The sequence below is a fragment of the Triturus cristatus genome, chromosome 7 (genome assembly GCF_964204655.1).
Source record: "Triturus cristatus chromosome 7, aTriCri1.1, whole genome shotgun sequence".
Taxonomy (NCBI): domain Eukaryota; kingdom Metazoa; phylum Chordata; class Amphibia; order Caudata; family Salamandridae; genus Triturus; species Triturus cristatus.
The window spans coordinates 1163075437-1163087520 of record NC_140590.1 but is presented as its reverse complement, the minus strand read 5'-3'; the positions used below and the strand labels follow the sequence as shown (position 1 = coordinate 1163087520).

The following is a 12084-nucleotide window of genomic DNA, read 5'->3' as shown; positions in this document are numbered from 1 at the left end:
TGGCTAAGCCAGGGTCCCCCTGTGTTCCCCAAGTAAACCCACCCAGATTTCTGGGGGCACTCCCACCACCTGGGGGATTACTGCTGACAGTAATAGGTGGTGTGACAGGAGTAATTGGAGGAACAGTTTTGTTTTTAGCCCTTGGGCAACCGCTGTCAGTTTTCCAATGCCCAGGAGTTTTACACTCATGGCAGTAGGGCTTTTTAGCTGTGGTAGAGGAGGGAGCTTGGGACCCGCCACCCTGTGTGGAGTTTTGGGGCCCTGAGGAAGGTTTCTCTTTTTCTTTATCCCCACCCTTCTCTTGAGGCTTGGTGGTATCTTTCTTTTGGTCACCACCCTGGTTTTTAGGCCTGATCCTGGTCCTGACCCATTTATCTGCCCTCTTTCCCAATTCTTGGGGAGAGGTCAAATCTGAGTCTACCAGGTGTTGATGGAGAAGCTGGTTTTGACAATTACTTAAAATCTGCTCTCTCATCATCAAATTGTACAATCCTGTATAATCAGACACCTTACTTCCCAGCAACCAACCCTCCAAAGCCTTAGTGGCACATTCCACATATTCAGACCAGTCCTGAGTCTGTGTCTTCTGGGTGTCTCTGAACATTAACCTGTACTGTTCAGTGGTTAAGCCTAACCCATCAACTAGGACACTCTTCAGGACTCTGTAATTTCTGACATCCTCTTCTCTAACAGTGAGGAGTCTATCTCTGCCTCTCCCCTCAAAGGAGAGCCATAAGATTGCTGCCCACTGGTCTTCAGGAACCTGCTGCACTTTGCAGGCTCTCTCAAGAGCAGTCATCCATTTGTGGATGTCATCCCCACTTTTGTAGGGGGGCACAATCTTGGACAGGTTCCTATTGTCAAAGACCCTATCTTTGTCCCTAGGGACATTGCTGCCACCAGTGGGTATAGACCCACTCTCTCTATGCTGCCTAGCCTTGCTCAGTTTCTCTTCCATCAGGGCTACTTCTAGCTCCTGCTTCCTGATCCTCAGCTGGGCTTCTTGCATTCTGGCCTCATGTTCCCTCCTCTGAGGGGTGGTCATCCTTCTCCTGGAGTGGCCTTGAGAGCCTCTAGAGCCATGGGAAGCATTGGAGTCACCTGAGCGATTCCTTTGCCTTCCAAGCCCTGTGTTAAGTCCACTGGGGAGATCCAGTGGGGTGAACCCACTGTCAGTCCCCAATAGCCTTGGTTTAGCTGGGCCAAGTATAACACTTGGCACTGGGCTAGTTCTCCCTTCATCCTCACTACTGTCAGTATCCTTCTCACTTTCCTCCTCTGTGGTAGGCATCCCATCTAAGGGGTGACTATTGGGAAGGGGTACCTCAGTGGCATCTTCAGAAGGGGGGCCTCCTGTTCCTGTCCCTAAGGGGGCTAACTGGGAAGCTTTCCTGAGCTCTTTTTGATTTTCATCTTCTTGCAAGAGCTCTCTGAGCAAAGCAGAGGTAGGGTTCTTGGGCTGTTTAAGGCCTCTAAGAGTTGCCAACTGCCTGAGCTCATTCTGATTAAGGGTAGCAAAGATGGATGGTGCCCTCGGGGGGTCACTCTCAACAGAGATGGGTACAGTGGACCCCTCTGCCCCAGCCATTGCTCTTAAGTGTGGGTGGATGTGTTGCAATCTACCTACACTTGGGTTTACCTACTAAACCTATCTAGTAGTTGTAGTCAGGGTGTGCTACTCCCTTTGCTCTACAACAACTAAGTTCAGTAGAACTTAAGTATATCTAATCTTGTTTTATATGTACCTACAGGTACCTATGTGATCTTTCAATTGGTAACCAAGAGATTACAATGGTAAAACACAGCAAGCTCAAATCCAACCGCTGCTCACCAATGTGAGAAGTTGGCCTGGTATATGCTGTTCACTAGTTCTAGTGACCACCTTGTACCATGCCAAGCAACCCTTATGGTGTGGTTGTAAGTCAACCTTTTTGGACTAGCTGCCCTAGTGGTAGCGTAGGCTAAGCAGTCTTTGAGGCTAAACTCGTGATGCGTGTTAAGCAAGCTGTTTTACCAATAGTAACCCCCTTTTATACCAATGAAAGGACACCACACAGATATATATTCAAAATATATATGTATTTATTTCTCAAAGTAACCCCTAGTCTCTTTATGAGCACAGGAGCACAAATCGTCAAACAAGATTATCACAGAATACACAGAAGTTGCACTTTATATGGATAGGCCCTGGTGGCCACTCGAACCATATACTAAAATAGTGGTATAAGTACCACGAACAGAAAAGGGAAAAGGCCTAGGGCCTCTAGAATCGCTGGGCCTACAAGGAGCTAACGTCAGTTAGTGACCAGGAGGTCCACGGGTGGCGTGTGCAGAGCAAATAGTCACACGCGTGCTCCCATAGGTTTCAATGGGTGCGTAAAAAGTACAAAGTTACTGCAAAAGGAATCTTCCGGATGACCTAGGAACTTAAGATTTGGAACACAGGCACTAGAGATGTAATACTACACATGGGCACCGGAGTGCCAGCTTTACCTCACCCACAGGAAGCGGGTGCATAGGCCTCGAAGTGCGTCGGGTTTCTTCTATCGGTTCCGTGGGGCCTGTAGACAAAAGTGCTGCAGGCGGTCGGTCGGGAAGAGATGCAGTGGATCCAAGAGTGGATCGGAGATGTTGAAGACCTGTAAGCAGAGGGGACAGTGTTCACAGTCACTAGCCAGTGACCAGCGTGGCACCAGGTGGGTACCAGGTGATGTCGGGTGCAAACAGGAAGGAAGGTGTAGCTTGACTCTGCAGCCACGTGGTCCCTGAAGGTCGACGACGTCCAGGAGTCGAGTCACGAGCTGTCCCACGCAGGCTCTCGCTGTCGGCGGTGTCGGCGACTTGATCGAAGCAAACAAGCCTTGGCAAAAGCAATTGTTGTGGGCAAGGAGATAAGCTGATGGCTCTGACCAGCAAGGTCAGAGGAACTGCTCCTTTGGAGGGGAGCAAGGGCCAGTCTGGAGCAACCAGACCAGCGGTGTTTGTCGTAGATTTCGTCGCCAAGATGGCCACTAGCCAGCGGGCCAGCAACCGGTTAGGCGCGTCGAGTGGCAAAATGCAGAAGGGCCCCACGCAGATCGTGGAGATGCTGGAGGGCTCACCTTTGGTGCAGATGCTGCTCGAGGGTTGGGCTTCTCAGGACCCAAAGCACAACTTGGAGGGAGCCTCGGTTGTTGCACTGGTAAGCTTGTCGTAGTCGTTTCAAGATGGCTGGCTCCACGTGTCTCGGTGCCTCCACGGGTCTCCTCTTTGCAGGGACTGTGGATCGGGCGGTGAGAGGTCTGGAGGTCCAGGTCTTGTCAGTCTCTGGGCTCGGGCTCCGGCGGGAGGCGGCGGCAAAGCAGACGTTGATTCGCTGGATGGTGCTTGCGTTAGCAAGGTGGTCACTCCCTGACCACAGGGGAGATTGGCTTCAGTCCTCTGTGCAGCAGAGCGTCGAAGTTCCCGTCTTCTTCTTAGTTTTAAGTTGATTCCAGGATGTCTGAAGTCCTAGGACACAGCTCCTACCTTTATTCGGATTCTAGGGGCCGGACTACCTGCTAGGTCCCTCCCTATGGGTGGGACCAGGAAGGGGGGTGGTTACACCCCCAATCCTTTGTCCAGCTCGCCCCAGGCCCGGGACTGGTGTGCCCCAGGACCGGTTTGAACTGGCATATGCACCGAGGCTCCTTGTGAGCCACAGGCATGTCTGGTTTCTTTCAAGCCCTACCTGACCAATACACAAAATCCTGTCTGGGGTGGTGCACGCACCTCCCCTGGCAGGAAACCCTTTGTCCACACCTCCCAAGCTGGAAGGACTCCCAGCAGCAGGAGGGCAGACTTGTGTCTGTGGTGGCAGCATCCATTTTGTGGAGCTGAGGCTATGTCTGATTTTACCCGGGTTTCAGGTACTGTACATGTCGTGTCCCTCTAGAAGGGTGGAATGCTAACCCCGTCGCCAGAATTGGCGAGGGGTTAGTATTCCAATTCGTATGACACCTTACTCGACATGTTTTGATAAAGCCAAACCAAAGATAGCATTTAACCGCGAGGTTCATAATGCACTTAAGAGTATATGGTATGACGATATCTGGAAACAGTAGAAGGAAGTTGTTCCGACCACTGCAGACAGGCTCAGCTCATGCCAGAGCACCATCTCACATGGAACCAAGCACTCTGCCTTCAGGATTGTTAAGGCCTGCCATAGGAGTGACTTATAGGTTACCAGGTGTCCCATTTAAGGTTAGGTATAGGTATACTACACCTAAGTAAGAGGTGATTACACCAACTTACCCCAGCTGAGTGATCAGCCAGTTGTGTCAAATTGTTAGGCCAAGCCTGGGGTGGCATAATACATGCTTCAGCCCTTGGCAGGCCTTGGGTACACCAATGCCCTGGGTACCTAGTGTACACTGGTACAGGGGCTGACAGGGTGATCCAACCAATTGGGTATGTACCTAGGGTACATGGAGTCCATTTTTAAGAGAGAGCAGATGGGCTGAGGTCCTGAATGGCAGGATCTCAGGCCAACTAAGTCGAAAAACCAGCTAGACACTAGGCAAAAATTTGGGGGTAACCATAGTCAGATATCCACCTTCCTACAATAATGTTTAGTTAAAACTTTGTGTGCACACTTTGGTCGGGCTCCACCCAGGTCCTACATATCAGAAAGTGTCAGGATTACTACAGCATGTGCTCTAGACACTGTATGCACTACAAGCAGGAGTAAAGGCATAGGTGAAGGTACCCTACCAACAAAGCAGCTGGCATGCCCATCCATGTGCATTGCTAATTTCTATTTCTCACTGTAGATTGTACTTCTGTTCTTAGTGTCAACTACTGTGAGACCAAATTCATACAATGGACCTCTGCAGAAGCTCCATCTCAACCAAATGTGTTTTTGGTTTTCCTGATACTGCTAGGGTCACCGGGTCAACTGTCAGGTGTGCCTGGTCAGAATTCAGCACTGCCCTCCCACTACCTGGAGAAGTTACTCAGGCAAGGAAACAGATACTCCCAGCTGAAGGGACAGTAACAGCTGCACCCTTCTAGGACAAAACTGATTTAACTATAGATCTCTTAGAATACATTCCTGTCAACTCTGCAAGTTTATTATATTTCTTAATAGGGATGCAGTATATGATCCAACTACCCTGGAAACAGAGACAGACGTATAAGGTAAAGAAACTTGAAACAGGAGGGAGAAACATCCTGGACGGTTGCCCTTCACAAGGCTATAAAGCTGGTATTTGTGCATGGGTGGAGGGAAGCTTCAACAATGGTCCTATAGCTTGCGATGGTCACATAAAAACCTGATCTGAATACTTTAAACATTTGCAAGTATTGGTCTTCATTCGGGAAGCTGCGTTTGCTGTGCTGCATAGAAATGTCCCTCTAGGACATGTGGATCCATCCCTCATCAGCCTGCTTGATTAAGATTTTGAGCACATCCCACACAAGGAATGCAGATGAAGCCTCAAGAAAGACCAGGCATGATATCCCCACACACCTCTTGTTCCTATGGTCCAGACAGCAATCCTTCTCCACCTTCCACCCATCCCTCAATTCAGGCCCATGGTTACCCTTCCCCCCTCAAGCCTACAGCATTACCTGCTCCTCTGGCAGGCTGCCATCATCCTCCAGGATCTGAAAGAGTTCCCCTTCTGCATAGTCTGTAACCACCACCACCTGTGGAGAAGAAAGAAACACAATCATGTTACCGGTGGATAGGGAGAGGTAGTTGACTAGGCCAAGTATGGTGGACAATGAGGGTAAAACCCATCAGGAGATGGCACTAGCAGAAAGGGGTGGCAGTCAAGCAGTCACCCAGGTCAGGAGGGGTGAGGTTAAGCTGCATTTATTAAAAACTGCAAATTGCAGCATGCCATGAAGGAGTCATGCATGAGTGAACAGTACAGCAGATGCATGTCACATCTACGACAGTCCTACATCTTGATACATAGAGAGAATTACAGAAGGAGGTGGAATTACCCATCTCGTCAGTACCACTGGAGAGATGGAGATGCCTATATGGGAGGGGCGATCTTGGAAGAGTGACAAAGGATCAAAGAACACAATTTACCCACACTAAAACACTACACTATGGTGCATGAGGTCAATATCTGGGAGCTGCCAGTTGGATTTTGTGAATAGAAGGGGAATGATAACACCAACCAGTCATTGATTGGTGATATTAAGGGCTGATGAATCCTGTGATGGGGTGGGGAGGTCAACTGCCAATAGCTCTCCTTGCCAGCAGTCATGACAAGCTCCATTTTGAAGATAACCTTGGAGGGAAGGGTGATGAGTTCCAAGCTGACATTCCCTTGGAGTAGGGACTGAAGTCTCTTAGAAGTCTGGAGGGAGGATTCAGTACTATCTGGCTGTAGTATAGAGAGCGTCATCCCACTGTTAGTGTTGCTTTCCCCAATGGCAATAAAAGAGTTCTTCGGGGAGGGGGAGGTTGCTCTTATTTTGTAACCCTCATAGGTCACTATATGGTTGTTTTTTGTCGCTGTCCGATGTATAGATGATGTTAGGGTGCAATAGGTTGGGTTTCCCTGGGGAGTGTGTCCGTGCCTCCTCCTGGGTCTCAAAGTTGTTAACATGTGAAGGGCACATTTTCTGGGATGGTGTACTGCGACTAACCATCTTTTCAGCCTCAAAGTTGATATCTAGGTTTATGATTTTGGGTTGCTGTAGACTGAATTTTCCAGGGGAAAGGCAGGAAAGCGAATATATGCTCACTTAATAACGGTCTAAGCTTCCTGTTATGCAATGTATGTTGATCTACCATATATGGGCTTCTTGGTGGTGGGTAATCATCACTGTCCAGCGTTTAATTAATTTGGGATGCTCACTATGGGTAGGCAAGGTGTACCTTTACTCTCTTGTATCCCACCTCTTCCCATGTACAGTATTCATTGCTTTACAATTTGGTCTGAGTTTTACAAGTACACATACACAAGATCAGTGTACCGTAGGGGTGAAGGTAGAGGAAGACACTCACCTCCTTGTCAGTCTCAAAGCTGTCCAGCATGCGAATGATGTTAGGGTGCCGCAAGCCCCTCATGATATCAATCTCCCTCACCAGGTTCTTCAGTTCCTTCTCCAATCGCCCGACTTTAGGGATAAACTTCAGGGCAACAACCTTAAAACAAAGATCAATGTCAACTATAGCACCCTCATCTTGAAACATACCAGTTACCTCTACCTAGGACTTCTCATTGCATGTCACAAATATCATATTTAGCTGTGACCCATAACTTTTTCAAACAGCTCAACTTCATCTCACATACAGACACCCCAATGTTATTTCTGACATCTTATACAATAATCCACTTCACTTACTCTGTTACCTGCACACACTCAAGCCAACTTTACCTTGGAGTCCTTTCCTCCTGTCATAGAGGTGTATGTTACCTGTGACTTTTAATTCCCAACCAGGTAGTCAACTTTACTTGTGACCACCCTCCTCCTGTCACAAGCCAACTTCGCCTATGTCTGCTCCACTAACGTAGTATAGGTCAACTGTACCTTAAGTTCTCACTGCCAGTCACAATATCCTCCGAATAAAGATGCAGGATATTTCCTTAAGTGACCCTGAGAGGCCTTATAGCCTTCCTGATAAACTTCCTGTTACTTAAGGGAGAAACAAATATTAAAATAAACTAGTGTTACCTCACCAGACAGACAATGAAGGTGAAAAGCTGTCGTGAAACGCATTTCTTTTGTCTGCAAACTAACTAGATCAACAAAAAACATACACACGGTCTATTTTGTGAGGTGCTCCCACCCACATTTCTAACTATCACATTGTTTCTTTAAAGTAACCGACCTCTTAATGGACTTCCCCTTTCACTTTGTCTTCATGAAACAATGTACAACAGCCTCATGTGAGGGTGGTAGTGAGTCAAGAGGTGCACACTGTGGTGTGCTGTGCCCACTTGAAAATTAGGTATCCATGTCAAGCAGTCTGTAGTTAGTCTGAGAGGCAATAATTTAATATGGCCTGTTAAACCAATACTACATTCAGAATTGCCAATTTCTAAGAATTTAATAGGATTCAGAAACGGATTTGAACTTCAAATGTTTCACATTGCTGACGACTCTGAGCTATTAATCTGTGAGAGAAACCTCGGCAAGGATATGCTGCAGCATGCTTACAGACCACATGAGCGTGGGATGGGAGCCTACTTCATAAGCAAAGACTAAGATTGAATCTGATTGACATGGCCGGACTGGCCATACAGGGCATTGGGCGTTTCCCCGGGAGGCAGAGTTTTGTCTGGTGGCAGTTTTGACTCATCTTAGTTAGCGCAGAGGGTTAATATGCCTGCAAAGAGCGTCAACTACGCAGATCACAGGGGCGAACGCAGAGTCCCGGGAGCCTGCTGCTCCGCCTCAGGAGAATACATCAAAACACCTTACCGAGGCGAGTTCCCTATAGTGATACCCCAACTAGTGGGGATGCCCGCCAAGCCCTGTATGGATCTCTCATATCACTGACCTAAACCTACCTGACACGTCTGGGGGGGAGGGATGGGAGGGGGTAGTTGGAGGGGGGGGTGGTTGGAGGGTGGGGGGGGGGAGGGGGCAGTTTGGGAGCCAGAGGCTGCATTGGCCGCAGTTGCTACAGGACCTGACTGCAAGAACTGACTCAGCACCGGCTAGCCACGGGGCGCACCTCAAACTCCAGCTGAACTTCTATCTTGTGTGTCCTGTATTGCTCTACTTTTGTTCCAAGTAACTTGTTGCTCAACTGTATGTTTCGCCGGGGCGAGATGTCACGCCCTATATTATTTGTATAAAATGCAATAAAGTCGGTTTAAAAAAAGAAAACTACGCAGATCATAGAACAGTATTTTATGTTCGTAGCTCAGTGGGTTATTGCTTTTGTCACAGAGATCCTTTAGTTATTGTGCAGTTCATAAATTACATTCATAATCTAGGTTAAAAAGTTATGTTTTTTCCCAGTCTTTCATTAGCCTAATTTTGCTATAAAGGGCTTGTTTGGGTAGAAATAAGTTGTTTTTAGTAAAGTCAACCCTAACCACTGTTACATTCTGAATCCTGAGTTTGTGCTTCCTCAGACCAAGCACTCTTAAAAAACGCCTACCAGTGTGGATGTCATGTGAATCCTACACCTTGTAGTCCCCTCTGACTTATGTAACATTTTTTACACTGATTTAAATACATATGACTCATTGTCTCTGTATGTGTGATATAAAATGCTCGCACAGTGGTATGAGAGACGCTATAAATCAAATGTAATAAATTTGTGAGAGGGGCTATAGAGAGATGAGGGGTCTGGTTGGAGGGTGATAGAGAGCCCCAACAAAGATTGTCATATCCTGGTGTTCAGCAAGGTCATCATTTACTAAGCTTTGAAAACTAATACAATTGAATATATGATGTAAAATGTGTTGTAGAATGCACCATTTTCCCCCAGATTTTCGCTGCGGGAGAACACCCCCAAGCCCCCTTGTAGTGGTCAGGCTCGCTTGCTGCGCTGGCTTGCTATGTACCGTATGGGGGCTGATCTGATAACACTTGCCAGAGTTACTTTAGGTTCCCAGTCCGGCCCTGCTGATTGACATGTATGCAACTTAGAGAAGTGAATTGGATTATTACTTCACTATGAAAATCCATTTGGAGGGGCTGTGTGATGTTCTAATTAGCCCAGACATTGTTTTTTTAACCCAGAAACTCAAATATAGGTGTTCTGACTCAATCCAAGATTTTGGCAGCACAAAATACTGTGCAAATGAGCTTAAATCACTGGCAATAACAACATACAACAATACACTGAAAACAGAGACCAATTTCATTACACAAGCACAACAGAAGACTGAGGCCTCAATTAAAATCTGGGAGGAATTCATTGTATGTGGAGATTTTGGGTGGCTGGAATTCATGATACCGTACAGAATCTTCATATACAGTTCCTACCATTAAGAGTTAAACCCCTTGGAGTGGGGAATAACTGTTGGAACTTTGGTTGCTAACTGGCAGGGAGGCTGCCCTCATCACGCTTTTGCACCAGGAAGGCGCTTTAAATTTCTGCAATCACTCCCACAGCGCGGGTTTAAACTTGGGCCATAGACTGCAGGCACCAGTTTCCTTTGCGGCAGGTAGGCCGCCCTTATCGTGCTTTAGTGCCTGGAAGGCGCTGTAAATTCTCGCAATCACTCCCACAGCACGTATTGGAACTTTGCTGCAGACTGCAGGCACCAGTTTCTCTTGGATCAGGGAGGCCGCCCTGATCATGCTTTCATGCCAAGAAGGCGCTGCAAATGCTTGCAATCACTCCCACAGTACGAGACATACGCGGAGCGCGTGCCCGGGCCAATACCAGGCCAAAAGCGGGCCCTTCTGCACCTGGAGAAGGCTGGGCTGGGCCACTGCTCTTGACTTTGCAATTTACAGACGTTTGCTGTGTTGGGAGCAGACCAGAGGGCCACAGCCCCTAAATTCCATCACTGTTCTTTTGGTTGTGATGGGGAAGCGTAATACTACTGTCCCCATTAAGTCAAGCGGCCCTTACTCTTACCTGGATGGCTACATTACATGCACAATTGTGGCCTTAAATAAAGAAATAAAGCATGTGGAGTGTCGCATCTCTGGCACCTTGGTGGTCGGAATTGGGTCTGGGCCCATTTCTTCATGGGAAACTGGTCCAGAGGTTTTGTATGACATTGCGCAGGGCCCTGCTCAAGGGTTGGTTGTAGTGCCAGCTCCCTCCAAAACTGCTCCTCCTATTGATCCTGGACTGTTTCCTGGTATAGTGACCACTTCACCACATAAGAATGGTCCCACCTGCTAAGTGAAAAAGGCGTCAGGGGTTAGGGAAGCCAGACTCGTTTCTAGCCCCTCAATCTAATCATATCATTGATTCTATTTCACTAAGCTCTGTGGACTTAGACTCTTTCCAGAAGACTTTCTTGGACAATGTGAGGGATGTGATTGAAAGTTTGCTTGCACCTATATGTGTCAGGCTGGGTGCAATCGAAGAACTTTTATCTAGTGTTAAGGCAAGGGCGCTACTCCTACCATCACCCAGCCTATTATGCACTCATAGGCAGCTGGAGGGCTGCCAACATGTCCCGCGTCACACCCGAGATCGCAGCTTAATCTGCAGTTACTGCCCACAAGTTTCTCACTGTAACCCTCCCCAATTTTGTTCACAATAGGTTGTTCTTGGGTCTAGAAGGGAGGGTGATTCTAACATCATTGGGGGGGGGGGGGTTAGTTTAAGTGTCAGCAGATCTTTTAATTATGTAAGAAGTGTGCAACATCTTCGATCAGCCGTGGATAATAACCCGGCTGGTTCCTGTAAAAGCCAACTTTCCATGGCAACCCCTATTGAAAGCTTGTCATAGGGCAGGGGTGCATAATAGAGGGGCTGGATGCCCTAATATGGACATGACTAACTTACCCCCACCTGTTGTCCTTATGTACTAATAATGGCTAATGTCCCTCGTATGCCCTAGAGCTCAGTTGAGTCACCAGTCCAGCTAAGGATTTTTTTTTTCCAATTTCTGGTGGTGATCAAATTCTGACGACATGTCGGTGGGCTGGATTGGTCCATTCAGAAAAGCCTTTGAGGTGGACTGTGTCATTATTAATTTCAGACATCCCAGGATTGCAGGGGAGAGTCTGCATAAGCCCTCGTCCGACCTCTCCAAGGGGGTAATGTTCAGCTCTTCTCCTAGGGTTTTTTCTATCGTCATCAATTTAAGGTTTCTGTTTGATCTGACTATCGACTATACTCCCCCCGCTCATCCCCATTGATGCCCAGATTACTGGTAACCATCCTTTTTCCCTTACATTTTCAAACAGGTTTCATGCTTTGAATGATATGAAGAAAGGTAGATTGACTTTCAGATGCTTTGGGTTTAATTGACCCTTCAGCCTCTACAAGTTTATCCCCCTGCCACATAAACACGTCTCCAGATGATTCTAACTCTCCTGCTCTATGTACTCTCCCTCTGCTTGGCAACAGGGCATTGGCTAGGCGCTCTAGTCTGTCCGGACTAGCTGCCCCTTCAGTTCAATCTGGCTATAATGGGCTACATGGCCTGGTCTCATGGAATATTTCAGGGC

General features: G+C 47.6%; 1 protein-coding gene across 4 annotated transcripts in view; it reads right to left on the bottom strand.

The window, feature by feature from the left end:
- Positions 1–12084, bottom strand: part of STK36 (serine/threonine kinase 36) — a 290182-nt gene that overhangs the window by 263309 nt on the left and 14789 nt on the right. For all 4 annotated transcript variants that reach the window (XM_085618423.1, XM_085618425.1, XM_085618424.1 and 1 more), the window contains exons 2-3: positions 6989–7129; positions 5590–5667 (exon numbers count right to left, since the gene is read on the bottom strand). In XM_085618423.1, the coding sequence (XP_085474549.1) occupies positions 5590–5667; positions 6989–7129 (219 nt within the window). The remainder of the gene's footprint in view (positions 1–5589; positions 5668–6988; positions 7130–12084) is intronic.